Source organism: Xiphophorus couchianus, unplaced genomic scaffold (genome assembly GCF_001444195.1).
Source record: "Xiphophorus couchianus unplaced genomic scaffold, X_couchianus-1.0 Scaffold1000102, whole genome shotgun sequence".
Taxonomy (NCBI): Eukaryota; Metazoa; Chordata; class Actinopteri; order Cyprinodontiformes; family Poeciliidae; genus Xiphophorus; species Xiphophorus couchianus.
Window position 1 is genome coordinate 688,597 of NW_020963015.1, and position 23,680 is coordinate 712,276.

A 23,680-nucleotide genomic window follows, 5' to 3' on the forward strand; every position below is an offset into this window, starting at 1 on the left:
TCTTGAATAAATGTGTCCAGACCTTTAAACCAGTAAACCTCAGATCTTCCCGGTGCAGATCTGCTGCGCCTATAAATGTCATGTGGACGTATTTATTCACAGTTTATAAATATGTGTGAATATTTCCATCTATAATCAGCTTATAATGAGCTGAACGAGTCAGGAAGCGCTCAGTGTTCCAGCTTCAGCAGCACCAATATCAAACTGCCAGCTACGGAAGCCCAGATGTGCCACAATTCTAAAAATAAAAACATTTAAAATAAAACTGTAACAAATACATGAAAACTATTAAAAATGCTGAATTTGCATCATAATTAGAAACTAGAGTCATGAAAATTTCCCGCAAATATTTTGAATATTTCTCAAAAATATTTCAGATTTGCAGGCCAACATGAAATAATTAAACAGCTTATTTGATTGGTCAACCTTTCCTGGGTCAGTCCATTAGTCCCGCCCACTTCTCTTAACAGGATCCTCATATATTTATGAAGATAAATAAATTAATGGTGCGTTCCCCTGTTACAGCTGCTTAGCCTAAAGTCGGAACTCAGACCTGAACCTTCAGATTCACATAAAGATGGTTACAAAGTCGGCCTTCTATCACCCACTGAACATTTCCAGGATTAAAGAGCTGATGTTGTTTTTGGATAAATCAAATGTAAAACATGTTTAGAGCTGCCTTTGATTCATAATAACTGGATTATCTTTCATTATAATCTGGATTACAACATCTTATGGCTTCTGTTTATGTTAGTGCTGTAATGCAACGCTTGTAAGTTGTTTGTTTTTGTCATGTAAAGCTCTTTGAACTGCCTTGTTGCTGAAATGTGCTGCAGAAATCAACTTATGTAGCTATTTTAGAACATGTTTCATCTCAGCAGATGTTTCTAGTAGTCAGATCACAGCATTCCTATTGAAACGGGACAAATAAACAGTTTGTTTTCACCTTTTCTTGCTTTTCGTGACATTAATCTAAAACGTTAGCATTCAAAGATCTGCTGGAAGCTCTTAAGACAAACTAAATGAAGAACTTTTGAAACCTTGTTAAATTACAGCTTGTTTGTCTTCTGTCCTCCGTCAGATTTCTCGTGTGATGAAACAGGAAAAGGTCCTCTGGTCCAGATGCACAGCCTCAGAGAGTTCGAACAGGTAAGAAACATTTTCATTAGACGGATCTGCGTGATGGAGGAGTGAACGGCTGGGTTTGGCCTTCAGCTGCGTGTCGGAGGCGTTCAGACTCGTCTCTGCTCGCTCTTAATCACTGGTTAGGTGTGTTTGGAAAGATGAGGTGGCAGCTGGAACAATGCATGAGTCTAAACGCTTCCCTCTGCAGAAGCCCCACTGTAATTTCACTGCTGACGTCGTTTTCCCGTCAGCGTTTCACCATCCAAACACATTTCCATGTAGCTCTCAGATTTAGCGTCTTCATGCTTTTCTAAGTGAATTGTGGTTTATTTATAGAGCGCTTTTCACAGACAAAATCGCAAAGCGATGTAGAATAAAAGTCGACCTTAAATTGGACAAAGAATGAAAAGAAGAGAAAGTAAAAGTGTTTTCAGTTGCTAAGCTAAGCTAATGCAGTGGGGTGAGGGGAGCCACCATTAGACTAAATTAGGTCGACATTAACATGTTTTTGCTCAAGTAAAAAGTAAAAAAGTATTTTGTAAAATGGCTACTCAAGTACTGAGTAACTGATCAAAACGTCAATCATTTAATATTTAAAATTTGCATCATCTGGTGGACCAAAGTATAAAGTTATGTGGAATTTTTTTATAATTTAAGGATCAAAATGAAAAGAATTAATATAAATTAATATAATTAGAAAATAACAAAATCAGGCAAAGGAAATAAATGGTTCAATATAAAATTTATGAAACTTTAACAAAAACTGAAGTTTGTTCTTCATTCAGTAAAGTTTCTCCCAGTGGGTAGAGGATCCAGAAATTTTACTCAAATAAAAACTACAGCGTAGTAAAATTACTCCTAAAAGCACATTTCTTCCTCTGAATAAAATACTCTGAGTAAATGTAACTAGTTACAACCCAACCTTGGCTAATGCTAGTGCTAAAGCAGTATAGATAATTTTCCAATGAATCTAAACCCGTTGCTGCATGACATGAAGTGTGCTGCACCCCGCGCCCATCTACCTGCTGGAGGGCAAAAAACTGCTCGCTAACGATGACTAGCATTGATTTTAAATATTTTAGCTTCTTAATCTTAAATGTATGCCTGATATATAAAAGAAAAAGGGACGCATTGCTTTGCTACTAATTGACAACACTGAAACAACTAGATAGCAAGGTCAGGAAAAGTTTTAATTAAGAAGAAAAATAGCGATTGAGAGGGAAGTAGTTCATCTATGCTAGCTTGACTATGACAACCTTAACATGTAGGTGTGCTGTGGAATTCTATCTGTTTCGGTTCAGTTACAAAATAAGAAAAGGCGACCTAAACACCACCTCATCAGTAGAGCAGGTGTTTAAATTAGCTAATCAACCACCGCTGTGTTAGCTTAGCTAATGGCAGCAGTAGCTAATCTACCACAGCGATCATTTATTAATAATCGCAAAACAAATAAGTCTGACAACATGACACTGAAACAGACTGAGTGTTCTGCTCTTTGTGTGGGAAATGTTTGAGCTTGTTTTGGCTGTTGAATCCTGAAACATAAAGCGGCGTTGTTGTCAGTTGCTATGGCAGCGAGTCTGTGTGTAGCGTAGCCGATTCAGGGAGCAATCAAAGTGGTTTTGAGTTGTTCTTTAACGGTTTTTCTGCTATTTTTCTGTTATTTTCCCTTTGCTGTGGCGCACTGCACTGAGTTAATAATTTCTGCATCCAGGTTTCAGTTAGCTAACGGTTCTAATGCGGCAGCGCCGCCATGGATGGAATGGCATGTAAAGAATCGTCTTTTGCCCTCCAGCGTTGGGCACTAAATTTCCCAATATGTCCCAGTAACATGAAATGGATCTATTTGAGCAGATTTCTTCAAACTAGGTGAAATGTGCCTTTAATTTGACCCAGAATAACTGGGTTATTAGCTGTTTATGACCTTATTATCTAACTGTGCTCATATTGATGCAGGAAATCAGTAGAAATCTTGTTGGGTTTTTTATGAGCCTCCCCTGATGAGGTGGAGCCCTGGGCGGTGAGCCATGTGGTCCAATCAAAAGCAGCCGTTTATAGCGTACAGGCAGGTGGGCTTTTACCTTTAAACTTTGTCAGCTCTAATTAGGCCAGCTGAGGTAATTACTGAGGGAGTGATTCACCTCCTGGAAACGCAGGTGAAAAAATCTGGACGGCGTCCTGAGACTGACAGCTTTTAGAACGGCTCCGGGTCTTTAACCCGGGGTCAAACCGATTTTGACGTTTAATGGCTTCAGAAGGCTGAGTCATGCCTGAGTCATGCCAAGCGGCATCCAAACAGGCCGCTTGGCATTTCCATATATGAGCTGTGATTTACGGAGCGGGGTGTGAATGGGCGCGGATTTATCTGGGTGACCGTGACTTAAAATCAGGACTAGAAGCAACACGAGTTTAATGCAGGATCCCACAAATGTTTTTATTAAAGTTTACAATGAAAAAGATTTGAAACTGTTATTTTTATTTATCCTTCCCTTTTTTCTGGTTCCATTTGTATTTAAACCATGAAATATGTTGCTGTTGATTTGGTGACATGGTGTCAGAGTGTTGGACTCTTCTGGCCAATCAGAGGCCAGAGTTCAGAGGGACACGCCCACTCTCATTAACTCCCATTATATTCCAGTGGGTGGTTCTGGAGAAACGGGACCAGAAGGTTCTGTTTGACGTCTCAGATCTAAAACACTGATGATACATAAACATAAATGTTTGTTTCCGTCAGGAGGTTTTGATTCTCTGAATTATTTTAGCTCCACTTTTCATAAAGCTCCATTTTGTTTGAGGGTAAATCTGTTTCCTGCTGTTGGTTTCTCTTCCTGTTTGCGCCTAAAAAAAGATGCCAATCACCATAGCAACCACTTAATTGATTACCAGGAAATTTACCTTAATTATGATGTAAAACACAATTTGTTCATGATACTGAAGTTTCTTTTATTTTACATTGGAGACTTTTTTCTTTTCACCGCAGTTTTTCTCCCTTTTTTCACTGGATTTTAAAAATTTGTTTAGTTTTTTCTTTTTTTTCACCCACATTTTCCACTGGAATTTATTTTCTTCTTTTTTTTCATTCCACTGGGATTTTTGTGTTTTTTATTTTATTTCTAAGTAGTTTTTCTTTTTTCATTGGCATTTTGTTCTTCTTCGTATTTCTCTGGAGTTTATTTTTACAAACTGCTTTTCTCAGAGCAGATCATCAAAGCAGCTCAAATAATACATGAATGAAAGCCTGAGCTTTCCGTAATTATGGCCGCGTACCGAGCAAACCCGGCTTCTTCCCGTTCTGACCCGATGTCTAATCATCTGGGCTGTTGTGGTTCTTTGAAATCTTTCTGCTGGTTTCCATCAGCGCAGAAGGAAAACCAGTGGAGATGCTGGGATCAAGTGTTCCTGAACGCTGGAGGACATCGGGCCGCAGTGGTTCCGAATCTGCTTTTCTCGCCGGGCCGACAGGTTCTGGGAGCCCGGCCAGGATCATCACTGTTCTGATATCGCTCAAGAGGTTCTGCCCATTTACAGATCCAAAGAGGACAGGGTTCTGGTTCTGATGAGCTGGGATTAGTTTGGAAGAGTCCGGGTTGAAGATGAACAGATGGGAACCAGAGCAGAACCTGGAGTTTGATCCAAACGCCTGTTTCCTCCTGAAGAACCGGAACTGGTTCTGTTCAAGTTAGAGAAAATCAGCATCTAAAGAACGTCACAACTTATTCACAACGTTCAAACAGTTTTATCCACTTCAGAAAGTCCAGACTAAACATTTTACAAATACAAGAAATAAATATTTTAGTGACCAGAACATCTTCTTCCACGTTTTTACAGCGTCTTTGTTTTCCAGGATTTCCTCTGATGATTCTTATTTACTACAACAAATTATCAGGTTCCAGACTAGGAAAAAATATTTAGGTTATTATGAGAATAAAGTAATAAACACAACTTTTTTTTCTATAATACGAGAAAAAAGTTGAAATAATAAGAAAAAGTTACAATATTACCGCAGTCATGTTAAGGTGGACCGGAGTCACATTAAGGCGGACCGGAGTCGTGTTGAGGCAGACCGGAGTCGTGTTAAGGTGGACCGGAGTCGCATTAAGGCGGACCGGAGTCGCATTAAAGCGGACCGGAGTCGTGTTGAGGCGGACCGGAGTCGTGTTAAGGTGGACCGGAGTCGCATTAAGGCGGACCGGAGTCGTGTTGAGGCGGACCGGAGTCGTGTTAAGGTGGACCGGAGTCACATTAAGGCGGACCGGAGTCGCATTAAGGCGGACCGGAGTCACATTAAGGCGGACCGGAGTCGTGTTGAGGCGGACCGGAGTCGTGTTAAGGTGGACCGGAGTCGTGTTAAGGTGGACTGGAGTCGTGTTAAGGCGGACCGGAGTCGCATTAAGGCGGACCGGAGTCGCATTAAAGCGGACCGGAGTCGTGTTGAGGCGGACCGGAGTCGTGTTAAGGTGGACCGGAGTCGTGTTAAGGTGGACTGGAGTCGTGTTAAGGCGGACCGGAGTCGCATTAAGGCGGACCGGAGTCGCGTTGAGGCGGACCGGAGTCGTGTTGAGGCGGACCGGAGTCGTGTTAAGGTGGACCGGAGTCGCATTAAGGCGGACCGGAGTCGTGTTGAGGCGGACCGGAGTCGTGTTAAGGTGGACCGGAGTCGCATTAAGGCGGACCGGAGTCGCATTAAGGCGGACCGGAGTCACATTAAGGCGGACCGAAGTCGTGTTAAGGTGGACTGGAGTCGTGTTGAGGCGGACCGGAGTCGTGTTAAGGTGGACCGGAGTCGTGTTAAGGTGGACCGGAGTCGCATTAAGGCGGACCGGAGTCACATTAAGGCAGACCGAAGTCGTGTTAAGGCGGACCGGAGTCGTGTTAAGGTGGACCGGAGTCGTGTTAAGGTGGACTGGAGTCGTGTTAAGGTGGACCGGAGTCACATTAAGGCGGACCGGAGTCGTGTTAAGGTGGACCGGAGTCACATTAAGGCGGACCGGAGTCGCGTTAAGGCGGACCGGAGTCGCGTTAAGGCGGACTGATCAGTGCCCTGAATGCAGCCTTACTGGTTGCATTCTCACCAGTAAGGCTGGTTAATAGGAGTCTCTCCCCAGAGCCTCGTATTAAGTTATTAATCATTTAAGTGCTAATCTTTATGAATAACCAAACAGCCTCTGTTTTGAAATGTCAGGTTATTTTGGTTGGCGTAAATGTGAGAAGGTCGCCAGTTTTCTGAAACAACTCAGCTGAACGCCGTCTGATTCCCGTCAGGACGCCGTGTTGTTTACAGGTTAGCGTCTCGAGGCGTAACCAACGGAAACATGTTGATTTCTGACAGGAAGCAGAGTCCCAGCGCTGTGATGGCGCTCATTAAAGCCGTGGCGGCGTCACGCTAACGTCTCCTGACAGCGGCGGCGCGCTGCTCCCCTCAGCCTAACAGGCTTATTGGATCCAGGCCGCGGCTCGCTCTGTTTGTCCTCCGTCCACATTTGGGTCGGGTTAGGGAACCGGCTAACTCGGGTGAAACGTGAACCTGCCGGAGCTGCTTTTGGAGCTGTCAAACATCCAGCGGAGGTTCTCAGAACTGAGAGGAGAAAAATCACCCAGTCAAAACGCCCGCCGTCTCAAGTGGTCTTTATTAGTCCTCAGGAGAAATTGGAAGCACATGGCTGCCTATAAATGTGAAATCAAACCGACCACGGAAACACTTAGATTGATGGAAGATGGGGGAGGATTGCATATAATTTCAGCCATTAAAACCTCAGGACAAATTAGGGTTGCTAATCTGTTATTCTGCCCTCAGTGTCGGTTCTGACTCCTGAAAAGCCTCGCATGGTTTGACGCGTCTGTCAGAGATGGATTACCGCTTCCAGAAACAAAGCGTTAGCGCCGCCGCATCCTATCTGCGGAGGTTTCATCTCCTCCAGCTTCTCCTGGATCCCAGTTTGTTGTGGCGTTTTAAATAGGTCAGAATATGTGTGTGTTTGAATTGAGCCCTGAAGCTGCTGCCTCTGATTTGCTGCTGCTGAATTAAAAAGCAATAAAACACAGAGTGTGTGACGCTGGAACTGAAGCAGAGGTCCAGTTTGCTCACACGGTGCAGAACCTCAGAGGGAAGTTCTGCCAGACGTCTCCATGTTGGAATGTAATTATCGAGTCAAAACAGAGTTTAAGTTCTTTGTGACACTTAAAAGCCCATAATTCATTTAGAAATGGTGTATCTATTGTTTTTTTTTTTTACCTATAGAGGTCTCCATTTTTTACCTGTGCAATGCATGCTGGGTCGACAGCGTGGGCAGGTCAAAGTGGACCTGAAGCCTCCCAACAAAACACAAGACAAGGTGGAGAGGAGGATGAAATGTCTGGATTGATTGAAGTTTTCATGTTTTGCTATAGACAAGATGTCGACTGAAACAAGCTAACATCATCAACTGGTGATCTACTGTTAGCTATGTTAGCTAGCGCTAACACAATATCCAGCAGCTAACTCCAGTAGCAGGAGCTAACCTAATTACCAAGGGCAAGCACAATTAGCAGACGCTAACACCATTACCTTGAGCTAACATCAGTAGCTAGAGCTAACATCATTATGCTACCAGCGCCTGTCATTAGCAGGAGCTAACATCATTAGTAACAAATCAGAACACACATAATTTGGGAAAGTGTTTTGATCCTGATGCTAATGCTAAGCGTCATGAGTCAGGAACTGGAGCTGTTTGCAGCTTTGCTCTCCTACTGGTTAGCATCGCCAGGTAGCTACACCAGCTATTTCAGTGATGGTCTTTTCTCTTCATCCATCTTCATCATTTCTGTATTAAATTTAATTTCAATGTGCTCTGGTTCAAACTGGAAGGGCTAAACGTTTTTCAGTTGCAAGCATTTTTTGTTTTGGCTAAATGGAGCTAGCAACTAGCATGTGTCATCTACCCAGGATGCATTGCAGCATAGACAACATGGCGACGTCCATGTGAAAATAATTTATCTAAATTTGTAAAAATGATCCTACATTATTTTTACTGTTTTTAAATCTGAAATAAATGTTTCTGAAATATTATTAAATGTCTACAAGTCTTCTAGATTAGTCACCAGATTACATTTTTTTCTCTATTTAAACTGTGAGAAGTTGAGTGTTGAATTAGCGCCTGCAGCAGATTGTGTGGCTTTGAAAGGAGGACATGTCTGTGCAAATCAAATCCTCACCACTGGCTGACAGAACTCACAATTTATTGTAACAATGAAGAGAAAACCTTTACCATTTCTCTACAATCAAGATGTTTTACTGAAGACAAAGACACAATACAGTTTTTCTACATCTAAAGAATTTGACTAAATCAGCATCCCTTCATAGTTGATGTTGATTTCAGTTTCTTTGGATTATAATAAGGAAAACAGAAGCAAGTTCAGTTCATTACAATCTCAACTGATTTAAACAACAACAATATTTGTTCTGCAGAACAGTGGAAGAGAAACCAGAACGTCTAAATACATCAAAACTATCAGAGCCAAAGAAGTTTACGTTTAGTTTTGGAGTAATATTTCTGAAAACATCAGCAGTGATTTCCATTGTGGCTCCTGGAACACAGAGAAATACATTCAAACAGAGAAGATCTGAACAGCAGAGCTGAAACATCAGATCAATGAACCCTGATCAATAATCAGAGAGAAGAGAGGAAATCTATCTGGGTTTACAGAACTCTACAGAACCACAAACATAAACCCCAGCCTGCAGCGGCTGAGTGAATCTGGTCTGGACTCTGTGGATCAGAGTCATGGATTCAGAGACGCTGTAGAAGGACAGAAGACCTGCTCCGTGGTCCAGGTACACTCCCACTCTGGAGGGAACTGGACCGGAGATGGAGGTCCAGATGTCATTGTGAGAAAAGTTAAAACCTTTTTGGGAACAAGTTAATGCCCAAGATTTCTCCATACCGCCAAATAAAGATTTATTCCTCATTCCTGCTCTGCTGATGCTCTTGTAAACGACTGCAACACGAACTAGTTTTCCGCTCCAATCCACCTCCCAGTAACATCGTCCAGTCAGACTCTCTCTGCTCAGAACCTGAGGCTTTTTAATGAATCTGCCTGGATCACTAGAATAACACTGAAGTTGAGGCATCGCTGCCACCTTCCTGTTCCCCTCTGATAGGACCAGCTGTGTGTCTGCTGTGTTTGGATCCATAGTGATTTCACATGAATATTTTAAGAATCCAGCTCTGGTCTTTGGTTCTGGTTCTGTTATTAAATCATCTTCAGTTCCATCAGTGAGATGTTTGTCCATGAGTCTCTCAGGACGTCCTGTAGTTTCTCTCTGAGCTCTGACACAGCTGCTGCCACGTCCTCAAAGTGTCTCAGAGGACGGATGTTGATGCTGGATGAGTGTGTAGACTCACTGAGTGCTGGCAGTGAGGGGTAGTTGAGGAGAAACTGGCTGTGATCCTCTGTGTGTGAGAGCTGCTCCAGCTCAGCGTCTTTCCTCTTCAGCTCAGTGATCTCCTGCTCCAGCTTCTCCTGAACATCTTTGACTCGACTCACTTCAGTTTCCTGCTGGGATCTGATCTGCTGCTTCACATCAGAGCTTCTTTTCTGGAGGAGACGGATCAGCTGGGTGAAGATCTTCTCACTGTCCTCCACTGTTTTATCAGCAGAGTGATTGATGGCCTCTACCTCCTGTTGAAGCAGCTTCACATCTTTCTCTCTGTCCTGGATTCTCTGCTGGATGTTTCCTCGTCTCTCCTCCAGCTCTCTCTGCCTCTCAGCTCTTTCTGCTGCAGCTGACACTGTGTCATGACCTTTATGCTCATCCACAGAGCAGAGATAACAGATACACTTCTGATCAGTGCAGCAGAAAATCTCGAACAACTTATTATGCTGAGAGCAGATGTTCTTCTGGAGGTTCTTGGACGGCTCCACAAACTTGTGTTCCTTTAAAGTATCTGAATCATAATGAGGCTGAAGGTGTTTCTCACAGAAAGACATGAGGCAGAACAAACAGGACCTGTAGGCTGTCAGCTTCCTCCCAGTGCAGATATCACAGGCCACATCTTCAGGTCCAGCATAGCGGTGATCAGCAGGAGCAGGTTGGAGTCCAGTCTTCTTCAGCTGCTCCACTAAAGCTGCTAGCACGGCACTCTTCTGCAGGATCGGCCTCGGTACGAAGGTTTTCCTGCACTGAGGGCAGCTGTGCATTCTTTTTTGACCCTCTCCATCCCAGAAGCTTTTAATACAGTTCATGCAGTAGCTGTGTCCACAGGGAATCGTCACCGGATCCTTCAGTAGATCCACACAGATGAAACAGAAGAAAGTTTCTTGGTCCACATGAACTGCTTGCTGCGCCATTTCTCCTGTCTGTCACACTGACTATTAGTTTAATTTCCTGAGAACAGAAACTAGTTTGAGCTCTGATCCACCAATCACATGTCAGTGCAGGGAAGCTGCAGCCAATCACTGTTTTTTCTTCAGAAGCTGCTGCCTCCATCCTTCTTCAAGATGTGCTTGATTCCAGGAAGAGGAGGCCAAACATGCATCAACTGGTGTTTCTCTGATATGTCAGCAGAAACACTAACAGCAGGAATGTCTGCTTTTCCTGTTTTAACTGCAGTCAGTGGGAGTTTAGGTCAACATGCTAGTGCTAACCCAGGGCTATCATTGTTTTTTAAGCTAGTTTTAGCTCTTCAGCTAATTTTAGCTTTTACATGGGTTTTTCACGCTGCCTAGGGTATTTCACTGTAGGTCAACATGCTAATGAAAGCCTACATGCTATCATTAGTATTTCAGCTAGCATTAGCTTTTTAGCTCATTTTTCCGTATAAACTGCAGTTTTGAAAAAATGTTCTGCACAGATTTCTAATCGTCTTTAGGTGGATGTTTTCATTTGCTGAAACTTTTCGCTCCTCTTCAACAGTTTTGAAAGCTTTTGTTTTCTTCTGCAGCTGATTTACAATGCTCCTGCAATTTTCACCAAAACAAACCAGCTAACAGCATTCACACTGCATTTTCACAGCACATGCACATTTTTCTAGTTTATTTTGTAGCCGTAAAATTATATAATAATGATAAATATTGCAGGATCAGGTTTAGAAAGTAATAATGGCATCTTTTATGTATATTTTAAAGTAATATAACTGAGACCGACCCCTGGTGTAGGGCTTGTTTTTAGCCGTTTATCCGGCGGATGAGCCTTAATGGACGTCCGGGTGGCAGGCGGGTCGGCTTTCAGCACTCAGACCGGCGGATCGATACGCAGCAGCTCAGCTTTCAGCTCAGCCAACCAGCACATCTGAAACACCAACACACTCAGAAACGTTCTGCTGATTCGACCTGCAGTCACTTCACCTTTCTTGCATCCAGTTTGCTGCAGAACCGTCCGTGTTTCACTAATGCAAACTCTGCTGCTCTACATACTTTGGTTGTGAATCACAGGAAATGTTCAGGAGATAATTTCCCATCTGGTGACCTGAATCCCAGCCTGGATCGATCCTCAGTGGAATCAACCAAAACCAAACCTCTATTCAGAACATTTCTGCTTTATCCTCAGAAGTTAACAAGTTTTATTCATGGAAAATTACTTCTCTAATCTGCTTTCTTTCCTACATTTTTACTTCTAATAACTCAGATTTAGGTTAGTAGAAGGAAATATTTGCATCTAGTAATCTAAAATGTTTTCCAGTATTTCTGAAAGATCTTTAAGTGTTTTCTTCAGAGATTTACAGCTATTAATTAACTCAGGTTTAGATCAATACTTGAACATTTACTAAAAATAATTCAAGAGATTAACACTAATTTAAACAAATACTAATTTTGATCTGCATTTTCCAAGCAGTCTGTAATTCATTTGTCTTATTTTTTAGATTATTCTACGTAAAAATTCAGAATATTAAGACATTTTTACATTTACATTTTGTAAAAATTCAGAAATGTTTGTTTTTTAAAATGTCAAAAATTCAACAGAATCATTCATGTTAAAAGGTTCTACTTAATTTTCTAATTTCACAGATTGAATTAAGTACAAGTTATTAATGTTTGACCAAGAAACTAATAAGAAACAAAGTAATGCTTAAAATACACCAAGCTAGTTTAATTTAGCTTAGCTTCTTTTTAACTTAGCTAGGTTAGCTTGAACTTGTGTAGTTTGACTTTCTTCAGTTTAGCTCATCTATAACTTCAGTAGTTCATTTTATTTTAACTTGGATTAGTTTAGCTTAGCTTCCTTTAGCTTACATTAGCTAGAACCCTTCTAGCCTAGAGAAGCTAGCTTTAGCTTAGTTTAGCCAAGTTTGCTTTAACTTTATTTAGCTTTCGTTTGTTTAATTTACCTTATTTCAGTTATTCTTCCTTTAGCTCATCTTATGTCGGTTTCATTGACTTAGAACCAGTTTCAAGTCGGACCTTTGAGCATTTTTTACTAGCATCGTTTCATAAAGACGTTTCGTTGTTTAAATCGATGAAAGATCCAAACCGTAACTTGGTTCAGGTGTTTTAGTTTGTTTCAGTGTGACGCAGGTGATTTCCAGAGAGTTTGGTGGAAACTCAGCCTTCATCAGATAATGGATGAAGCTTCGCTCTGGTTCTGTTCATGTTTGGTTCTAAAACTCCTGGAGATTTGGATCAGAACCGAGACAGATGGAGCACTGAGGCAGTCTAAAGGTTTTCAACATGTTTGACTGAAAATACGTTTTCTGGTTTCTGCTTTTTCACTTAAACTGTTTGTTAATCATCAGCTTTGTGTCCGCTTGACTTCAACCTGAAGGTTGGGTTCTGGTTCTGGTTCTGTGGGTTCTGCAGAGTAAAACAGTATTTGAACCTGGTGAAGCAGAAAAGTTGGAGGCATTTGTTTTCGCTGTGCAGCAGTGCAGGTGTATTCCTGGAACATTCTGCAGGATGCATGCATAATGCAGCAGCAGCAGCATTCATTAGGATCCTCAGAGCTGCAGCTGCAGCAATGCAACGCAGCTGCAGCAGCACAGCAAAACTTTCCCTTCAGTCCAGATTTCCAGCCATTAATGAATAAAATGATGACTGTTATTCTTACATCTGTCAGCTCAGAACTGCATAACGTCATCTCTGACTTTAACATCTGTGGAGGGTTCACGGAGCGTCCGGCTGCACTGAGCTCTAGCGCCACCACCTGGACATGCAGCGCATTGAACTGCTAATTGCTTCCAGGTCTGTGCAGTAAATTTGCAGCCCTCTTCAGCGGGTCAGAGACAACATATTGACTTGATAACGGCGTCAGTCACGGATGATAATTGTTAAGTTAAAGTGTCCAATAATCTGCTCCCAGTTGTATGAATATTACAACCTGACAGACAGACAGACAGGCAGACAGACAGACAGACAGACAGACAGGCTGGCTTTGATTCTAAAAACAAATGATCTTCATCACCTCGCTGTGTCTCTGCTGCTGCTTCTTCATTTTGACTCCTTTGTGCCGCATGTAAAACTTATCTGTATGTTTATGAAGTAAAAGGTTTTTTAATGTGATCTATTGAACAGAGATCATATGGAACCAGTTATAAACTAAGAAAAGTCTTTTACTCTGCGGCTGCTTGGATCCTGCAATTACCCTGACAGTAATGTCAGCCTTTAATAGCCGCGTACAAGACGGCATTTATTACAGTAACATGACTGAAACCGCGAGTCATGCAGCTGGTCGAGGAAAACCGACTGCTGAACGGCTGGAGGTAAATCTGAAACATCAGCTTCCTCTGTTAGTCGTGTCATCAGGATCACTTGGTTTCCCGCCACATTCTGGCTCGGTGGTGGCAGGATGATGCTCGGGGATCGAGTCCTTCAGCAGAGGTTTGGTACAAACTGAGAAATACAGAAAGCGCCTTTATGTTTGTCTGAACTATGGAGACATTTTGTACCTGCATGTTTCTCTTAAACGTCTCTATTCTGTTAATTATGGATTTATAACAAGTTTTAAAAGTTTTACACATCGTTATTAAACAACCAGGTGGGATGGACGGCTATTATCGGCATGTTTTTATTTATAATCCATTTATAATTTCTTCATTCTGAGAAATTATTTTTACTTCCCCAAAAGTCCAAACTGAACTTGGACAAAAGTCTTTTTAGGTTTCTGCTCCGTCTTCTGGGAACCAGAACCAGAACCAACCGTCTCAGAGACAGTTTCTACCCGACAGCAATAACAAAACTAAATGCAATCAAAAACAACCATTAATCATCATAAATGATGGATGTGAGAATGTGGCTGTTCTTTTTTTTGCCAGTTGTTTGTTGATTCTTGCGTTGTGTGTGAATTGTGAGACAGTTATTTTTTGTTTTTGGGCACCGACTGATGGCGCCTTTTGAATTTCGTTGTCCTTGTGACAATGACAATAAAGATTTATCTTATCTTATCTTATTTTCAGAAAAACAAATCTAAAGAAGTTTCTCTGTAGAGGTTTTAACTGATGAATCTTTTAAGTAGTTTATTTGTGACAAGGTTCATGTTTTCTGTAATCTCAGTTTTCTGCTGTTGTCCAGGATTGTCTCGTAAAAGAGATTTTTAATCTCAGTGAAATAAATGTATATAATATACAATAATAAAAATAGTAAAAATTTAAATCAAGACTGAAAAAGTTTAAGCTGTTTAGTAACTTTTGAACCAAAATAATCAACAATCACCAACATATTTGAGTTTCTGAAAGACAAAATGTAAAATCTGCTTCTGGTTTTCACAACTGGTGACTGAACGATGTGTTTATGATGTTTATGATGTTTATGATGTAAACACTTTGAACTGCCTTGTTGCTGAAATATTCTATTCCGGTGAATTTTATTGGAAACTTTGGGAAAAAAGCAAAACAAGCAGTTTATTTTTTTTTGGGGTTTTGTTTCCATTTCCTGGTTTGGAGCGAATTAATCAGGCAACTCAAAGTGTGATGTCATCAGACGTTGACGCTACGCGTGGCTGGAACAAACAGGAAGTGGAGGTCGCTGACTAGCATGGAGTCCTTCCCTCTGAAACTGGACGTTTGAACTTTGTGATTTCTGACAGTTTGGTGCCTCTGGTAAGGCACAGAATCACAGTTTGATAGGTTTTCACTTATTCCATAAATTTCCCTTTTTCTGTTTTGGAAAAAACAGTTTTAAAAAAAAAAAACTGAGAAAGTTATTTTTCTACAAAAAACATAAATATGATTAGTGATTCTGAATACACCTTCGGCTCTACAAATGGTCTAGTCAAAGTCAGCCGTTGTGTCCGTGTTGGATCCTGTTTGATCTGGTGACTTTGCGTTCCTCAGAGTTTCTCTGTGAGTTTTCCCTGTTGGGATCAGTTATTGTGAAAGAGGAACATGTGTGGCGCAGACCTCCTGCTTTCCTCACATTCCAGAGAAAAATGGGAAGAAAAAATGATTGGAGGAGAAGAACGTCTCTGTCTGCTGCGCGTCCACGTGGCATCGCTTACTCTGCAGCTTCCAGGAACTGCCACTTTCAGGGCGCAGTGTCGAAACTTGGGTTTTAGCTGAGCTCCAGGAGGAACAGGTGCTTTTCGGTTAAATCCTCTGATTTTTCCATAATTGAGGGAACTATAAAGTGGAGTAATTGTTAGCAGAGGAGAGAGAAGCAGCAGCTTCTCCGTCTGAAACCTTCGGACTCTTCCAGGTTCGGATTGTTTCTCCGTAATGTTCCAGTTCCTGTTTCTAACCCTGATCGGGTTTTGACAACGCTGAGCCACGATTGTACTGAGAGAAGCTTCATAATCTTAATTTTAGTGAATATTTTTTGGTTTGTGTCTGTTGGGAAGCAGAAACATAGCCAGGGTCTCCTGCAGGCTCATCTTTTTCTTCCTGTGGATCTGGAATGGCAGCATTCCCAGTTTACGTTTTAGTCTCAGGCCACCCTGGAAAAATAGTTCCTTTTGCCAGAGAAACGTTGGTACTGAACCATCAAGTTTAATGGTACAGAACCTGGAGCTGAATGAGGCCGAGTCTTATTATTACTGCGTCAGTTTCCAGTAAAAACCTTGAACAAAAAAACTCCCTGAAACACATCCCTGTCTGTTTAACGCTAATCCACCCTCTGAATGCCCCTAAAAACATAAAAACACCAGCTAAACTTTCTCCCTCCGTTTCTCACCCATCCTGTAATAACAAGCAGCTGTGCTGAGAGATATGACTCAAGCAGGCTTCAGACTCAACACCTTTAAAATGGACCTTTTAGACTTTTATAAGCGTAGAATAAATTTGGATAGTTAATTTATATATTCAGGCCTAATTGTTATGTTTAGGATTTAATCTATCTTGTGAATTCTATGTCCAGAAGATTAAAACCTCCAACAAAACGTCAGAGAAACCTTTTGATAGCTATTAGGGAACAAACATGTGAGGTTCATAAAAGTAAATGACTACTTCAGTGAACGAGTTACAGAAAGTAACTGATTAGTTCTGTGAAACAAACCTGAATGTTCCAGAAAACAATAAGACAAATGTTCCAAAGAAACCTGTAAACGCCAGAAAGTTACTCATTAATTCTGTAAAAGTCACATGTAAGTTACACAAATTAGATAACTAGCTATCTGTTTATCTAAGATAGGTAGCTAGTTACATAGCTAGTAAAATAAATATTTAACTAGCTAGTAAAATAGCCAGCTATGAATCAATAGATGGGTAACTATTCATCTAGTTAGGTAAAAAGGTAACTAGCTACATAATTTTAACTTTCTTGCTGGATAGCTAGATAATTTGTGAAGCTTTCATGGGACTTTTCAGATGTAATTAGTTATCTTCTTGAATTTACAGTTCCTCTCCCCCGAATTTTCTAAAAATAAACTTCTAATAAAAGCAGATAAATAAATAAATAAAGATTCAACTGTGTTTATTGCAGCTTCTGTAGAGAAATCTGTTTTAAAGCGCCGCCGGATGTAGGAACGGGGGGATTGTGATGCGATCACAGACTTCTTTAATAAACTCATAAGTTCTTTATTTCAGGTTTCGGCCGTTGTTTACATCAGGATTTACCGCCTGGTTGTTCTGGTGCAGAATTGTGACGCATGTCTCACGTCAGTGACATAAAAGTCAGATAAATGCGACATGAGCGTTCAGAAAATGCAGACGCTTTGGAAACTGTCGGACATATATTTGATTTAGTTCTGCGAAAGTGAAAAGATGGAAGTTGTGCCGTTTGGTTCTCATCGGCTGCTGGGTGAACGTGGCCGTTCTCTTGTCAAGGTCTCCTCTGCTGCATTTGGTCAACTCTCTCCACAGCTTCAGCTTAAATCTCATCTTGAAAACCATATTTTTCAGTAGAGCTGCCAGGAACTGAGTGTACTGGAGACGGGAACAATGCTTCAGACAGATATATGTTGCCATGTGGGTTTTTAGATGGAGGAAAGTTGACCTTTGAGGAGATCTGAAGGCTTTCTGCAGGGCGCACGCACTTGGCAGGTAAATAACAAGCCTGAAAGACTGAGCGTACCCTTACTGAGTAATGCTGTGAGTAAATACCAAGCCAATTACTGCTAACGAGGGCCTAATTGGAGCCAGATGAACATTTATTGAATTTGTCAGAGAAAGGTAGAGAGAAGATGGCTAATGAAGTGCAGCCCAAGCCCAGGGCCAGACCGCCAAGCGCTGCATAATTCGCCTGGCACCGGCACAATGTTTTCCAAATTTGTTGGGCTTTTTTGCTCATTTCATTCAACTGGGGAAATTTCAAACTAATAAATGCAATTGAAACAGGCTCTTGCTTGCCAGTTTGATGTGAGAATGTGTTTCATTTAGGCTCCAGTGCCTGAAATCTTGACATACGATGTTTGGAGACGAGCGGTTGACGCGACTCTTGATGTAAATTGAATCCAAACAGTTTTAGAAGCTTAAAATGTAAGAGATGGAACATGTTCACACGATGCGCAGCCACAAAGTGTTGAGCTGATGTCCCAGCCTGACCTCAGCATAATTAAAGGCTTGGCTGCTCCACACAGAGAGGCTAACACTGTGGTAGCTGTCAGTAAGGCTGGAGTATGTTCAGCTGGTTTTCATTTCACAACATTATCTCAGTTATAACATGGGACATAAAAATAGCGACAGAACATTAAAATAATTCATTTCTTACGTTCAGGAAGGAGTCATGTTTACAGCACATCCACCGGCCAACGGTAAACAGATTACTACAAATAAAACACAGCAGTTTGTTTCCCGTTTCACTGGAGCAGGATCGTTTTGACCAGTTCTGTAAAGAAAATGATGCCAGAGGCTGGATGGCCACAAGACCTGCAGATTAAAGTTTTACCTCCTTACTGGTTCCTTCAGCCAGGCAGATCTAAATGAAATAGATCAGACTCTTCAATAGATTCTAGATTGAATGCAGCTCAAACAAAACATAAATTCAGGTATTTAAAATGCAAATTAGCAGTCTTAAACTGTTGGGTTAAGACTGTTTTAATATGATCTGCGGTATGTGTGGAAAATGCATCATCAGGTTTTAGTGGAACACATGAATCTCCTTGGCAATTTAACAAGGAGTGAAGGAGATATTAGAGGAGGTGTATGTATATATCTGAGCCTGTATGTCTGTAATGAAGTCATTTCAATCTTTTGTTGCTAATTGTTGTTTTTATAACATCTATTTATTGGTGCCGTTTGTAAAGCTACACAGTCGAAAATTAACAATAATCTGGATTATTTAGTCTAAGACAAAAGAGTCTGGGTTCATTTCTAAGTCACGTTTTCACCAACTTATTAATTTATAACGGTCAGTCTCTAACTAAATATTAGCAAGCTAAATATTTAGCTTTAAGGTAAATACTATTAACTATACTGTTAAATATTTAGTTAAATAACTAAGTATTTATCTTCAAACTAAATATACTAAATACTTAGCTTGCTAACCAAATATTTATTCACTTAGCTAAATATTTAGTCTATTAGTTTTAGTTAGAAAGCTAGATATTTTTTTAGTCAAATAAATAATTAGCTTTCTAACTAAATATTTAGTTTGGGATATTTAGCTAACTAACTGTTAGCAACATAAATATTCAGGTTGTATATTTATGTATAAACTAAAATATTTAGTTTACTAAATAGTAAACTAAATATTTACCTTACTAATAAATATTTAGTTAAATATTTAGCTCCAAATTAAATTGAGCAAATTACATTTATAGATGAATGAATAACAGGGTGAAACATTAACGCTCATGTTTATCTCTAGCTCTCATTCTGTAGCTCAACCAGAGGAAACTGTCCCACATTCAGGTTCAGGCTGCCATGACCTTTGACCTCATTCCTTTCTCCACTGCTCTTCCCTCTCCTCCTTCCATTCTGATTCATTCCTGGTTCTGACCCGTTCCCCCCACCCTCCTCTTGCTCTCATGCCGTCGCTGTTCATCCTGCCAGCTGATGGTTGAGTGCAGCGGCAGAAACCAGGGCAGACACAACCGACACCACATGACTGTTCGCACAAACGCTCTGCTGCACCTCGGAGGCATCACATCGACAGTACGTGTTCACACGACGGTTCCTTTCACCGTACGCGTTCACGCGACGTTTCCTTTGACCGTACGTGTTCACACGACGGTTCCTTTCACCGTACGCGTTCACGCGACGTTTCCTTTGACCGTACGTGTTCACGCGACGGTTCCTTTCACCGTACGTGTTCACACGACGGTTCCTTTGACCGTACGTGTTCACACGACGGTTCCTTTCACCGTACGCGTTCACGCGACGTTTCCTTTGACCGTACGTGTTCACACGACGGTTCCTTTCACCGTACGCGTTCACGCGACGTTTCCTTTGACCGTACGTGTTCACGCGACGGTTCCTTTCACCGTACGTGTTCACACGACGGTTCCTTTGACCGTACGTGTTCACACGACGGTTCCTTTGACCGTACGTGTTCACGCGACGGTTCCTTTCACCGTACGTGTTCACACGACGGTTCCTTTGACCGTACGTGTTCACACGACGGTTCCTTTGACCGTACGTGTTCACACGACGGTTCCTTTCACCGTACGCGTTCACGCGACGTTTCCTTTGACCGTACGTGTTCACACGACGGTTCCTTTCACCGTACGCGTTCACGCGACGTTTCCTTTGACCGTACGTGTTCACGCGACGGTTCCTTTCACCGTACGTGTTCACACGACGGTTCCTTTGACCGTACGTGTTCACACGACGGTTCCTTTGACCGTACGTGTTCACGCGACGGTTCCTTTCACCGTACGTGTTCACACGACGGTTCCTTTGACCGTACGTGTTCACGCGACGGTTCCTTTGACCGTACGTGTTCACGCGACGGTTCCTTTGACCGTACGTGTTCACGCGACGTTTCCTTTGACCGCACGTGTTCACACGACGGTTCCTTTGACCGTACGTGTTCACACGACGGTTCCTTTCACCGCACGTGTTCACACGACGGTTCCTTTGACCGTACGTGTTCACGCGACGGTTCCTTTCACCGTACGTGTTCACACGACGGTTCCTTTGACCGTACGTGTTCACGCGACGGTTCCTTTGACCGTACGTGTTCACGCGACGGTTCCTTTGACCGTACGTGTTCACGCGACGGTTCCTTTGACCGTACGTGTTCACGCGACGGTTCCTTTGACCGTACGTGTTCACGCGACGGTTCCTTTGACCGTACGTGTTCACGCGACGGTTCCTTTGGCCCGTATGTCAGAACTATTTCCATCCATTTTGACTGTAATGTTTAGCTTCTGAGTAATAATTATTGAGAATGTTTACATCATCACCAGAAAGCTTTCATGAGTTTTCAACATCAGTCTCATTATGCTGTCGCCACCCAGTGGACACATTGTGAACTGCAGGCTTGTTCGAAACTGCAAAGCATAAAGACGTTATGAGATGTTTGGTTCAGACTGAGATGTTCAGATCCGGTTCTGGATTCATATCCAGAACCGGAATGAATTCAGGTTTACATGCACACGGCCCAGAAGTTCAGGTTCTTGATGTTTTTGTCCGGGCTTTAACTGGGACGTTTCCAGCAGCTCTTCCTCTGAGGAGAGAAGGTTTTCTCTGAAGGTCTAGGTTTGTTTTTCTCTCTCTTCCCATACGGCCTGCAGTTCAGAGAGGGGTAGCGTTCCTCCCCGTCGGCCATGACAGTCGGTTGGGTTCTGGGGGGAACCTGATCCCATAATTTGGATCTGCCATAAACAGCCGGAATGAGACGCAGAGCCGCTCTCTGTGAAGTGCAGCGGTGGGAAAAGCTCGGCGCTCTCCAGTGAAATGCATGCTCTTATGATTGCATGTAAAGTGTTTATCATTGCTTACACAAACTGATGGAAAGTATTTGCCCTGGCTGGCCTGCAGCGCCGGGCCCGGCCCGGTTCTGTTTACGCCAGCAGATTGGGCCGGCTCTCTCTGCTTTCCGTGTTTCCTCGGCGGGTCGGCGTGCGCGTTTGTCTGAAGATGAATGGTTTGTGGTAAATATTGTGCTCTGGCTGTTTGGGCCGCGGCACAGAGCCGTGCTTGTCTTTGCGCTGGCTCATTACGGAGTGTGTACGCGTGTTGACGTCCGCTGATTAGCTCTGGCACTGCAGCGCACACAAAGATTAACTTAGCAGGACGCTTTCCTGTCAGAGCCGCACAAATCAAGTGTTTCCACGCCGAGCGCCAACAGGCAGCAAACACATGTCGGGCCTGAAGGATGTTTGACACTGTGGACACACGCTTTCTGCCAGTAATGATGCTGTCAGGCAGCCAGGAGCCGCCTGCGCTGCCACCGACGGCCACTAGGGGGCAGAGGAAAGCTCTGCTCACAGCTCAAACGTTGCTTCCTGGTTTGGAGTCGGGACGTCTTCATGGCTCTACAGGACTTTGGATCAGGCCAGAGAAAGTTACACAAGAATTTACAGAAGTGTAAGAAAAGGACCTGCTGGGCTGCCTGAGCAGCTGCCTGACGGTAAATTAAATAAATTCAGTGAAAAACGATGAGAGACTTTCTGAAAAATCAGAGGTTTCTGTTCTGGTTTAGGGTCTGATTTCAGGTTTGCTCAGTCATGTGGAGAAAAGAAAGAAGCTTGATGGCTACAAAACTTTCAGATTTAAATGTTTGACCTCTTTGGTTTCTCTGACCAAACAGATCTAAATAAAATAGATCAGACTCTGAACTAAACAGATTATTGACTGAATGCAGCTCAACCCAAAGATTAGAGGCATTAGTGGTAAACCTGCATCACCACGGCAACTAACAAGGAGTTAAGCAAATATTAGAGAAGGGAAATATATATCTTATGTCTTTAATTAAATAAATGAAATCTCTGCTCCTCACTATTGTTTTAATAACATCTGTTTATTCCACCTTTGGTTCCTCTGATGGGTTTGATGTTTGTAAAGTTACAGTCAAAACTTTGTATTAATAATGTGATTTATTTAGCCTGTTGTAGAGGAATAGTCTTACACATCAAAATTAAATTGATCAGGTTCTTAATGAAACATATTCCTGACTGAATGCAGCAAAAACTAAACCCATAAATGTAGGTGTTTAAAACACAAACTGGCATCATGACTCTTCTAAATACTAACTTTTTATATCGATCAGTCCATCCTCTTTATTCAGGCACAATTATGGTCCATAAAAAACATACACACATTTTTTATTTGACATCTGAACAAAATGTAACATCAGAAGTTTCTATAAATTGTCTTACTAAAGTTTAATAGAACAATAAATGTTTTTTTTTTTGTTTTTAGTAAAATGTTGCTGGACGTTTATAATCCTATTTATGACGTTAAAATGAAAAGAAAACATGTCTGTTAAAATAAAATTACTTTCTGCCTAAAAATTTCCATTTAAGAAGAATTAAATTTACTATTAAAATTCTCATTACTGCCAAATTTGTAGCATTATTGAACTGCAACATTCTTCCAAGGACCAGAAATGGCCCTCGGACCACACTTTGGACACCCCTGGGTTACAGTGCAAGCATTCAGTGTTTCATCCTAAAAGGTATTTATTTTAACAGAATGATCTCCAAACCAGACGTGTTCCAGCTCAAAGGAAAATACCTATCACCGTTTTTATTAAAAATAATATTTTCTGAAGAAGAAAAACTGAAGTAATTCCTAAAATAAATCAGCCGAGTTTTTCTGGCCACATCAGCAGGGAAACCAGGAAACATCTGCAGTCCGTTTTACATTATAGCTTATTTATTTCACTCTCTGCTTAACTCAGTTAGTTTTAATTAGTTTTTAGAGTGTGTTTGTTAGTTTTTATTAGTTATTACTAGTATGATAATATTGAGTTTATTTTCTATTAGTTGTAGTATTAGTTTTAGTTTTTTATACTTTGGTTCATTTTTAGGAGCAGAATTGGAAAAGATCAAAGTTTTGTATTATGATTATGTTACAGATTTTCTCCATTAATTCCCACTTTTATTTATTCCAGTGAACAGAAATGTTTTATTAGTTCCAGTTTTTATTATTTCATTAGTTGAAGCTACAGTAACCCCGGTTCTGGTTCCGATGTCCTGGTGACCCGGTGGATCTGTTCAGCTGAAGTCTCTCTGTGTGAGCTGAAATACGGCGGAGCGACCCGTCTCGCCGTCGCCCCCTGCTGGCCCTCCAGGCAGCGCTCAGGGATAAATGACTGTTATGGTCTG

General features: G+C 41.7%; 1 protein-coding gene and 1 pseudogene across 6 annotated transcripts in view; one reads left to right on the forward strand and one right to left on the reverse strand.

The window, feature by feature from the left end:
• Positions 1-23,680, forward strand: part of pde4dip (phosphodiesterase 4D interacting protein) — a 78,714-nt gene that overhangs the window by 10,401 nt on the left and 44,633 nt on the right. For all 6 annotated transcript variants that reach the window (XM_028011814.1, XM_028011815.1, XM_028011812.1 and 3 more), the window contains one exon: positions 1,082-1,149. In XM_028011814.1, the coding sequence (XP_027867615.1) occupies positions 1,082-1,149 (68 nt within the window). The remainder of the gene's footprint in view (positions 1-1,081; positions 1,150-23,680) is intronic.
• LOC114141382 (tripartite motif-containing protein 16-like) lies at positions 8,324-10,526 on the reverse strand (annotated as a pseudogene).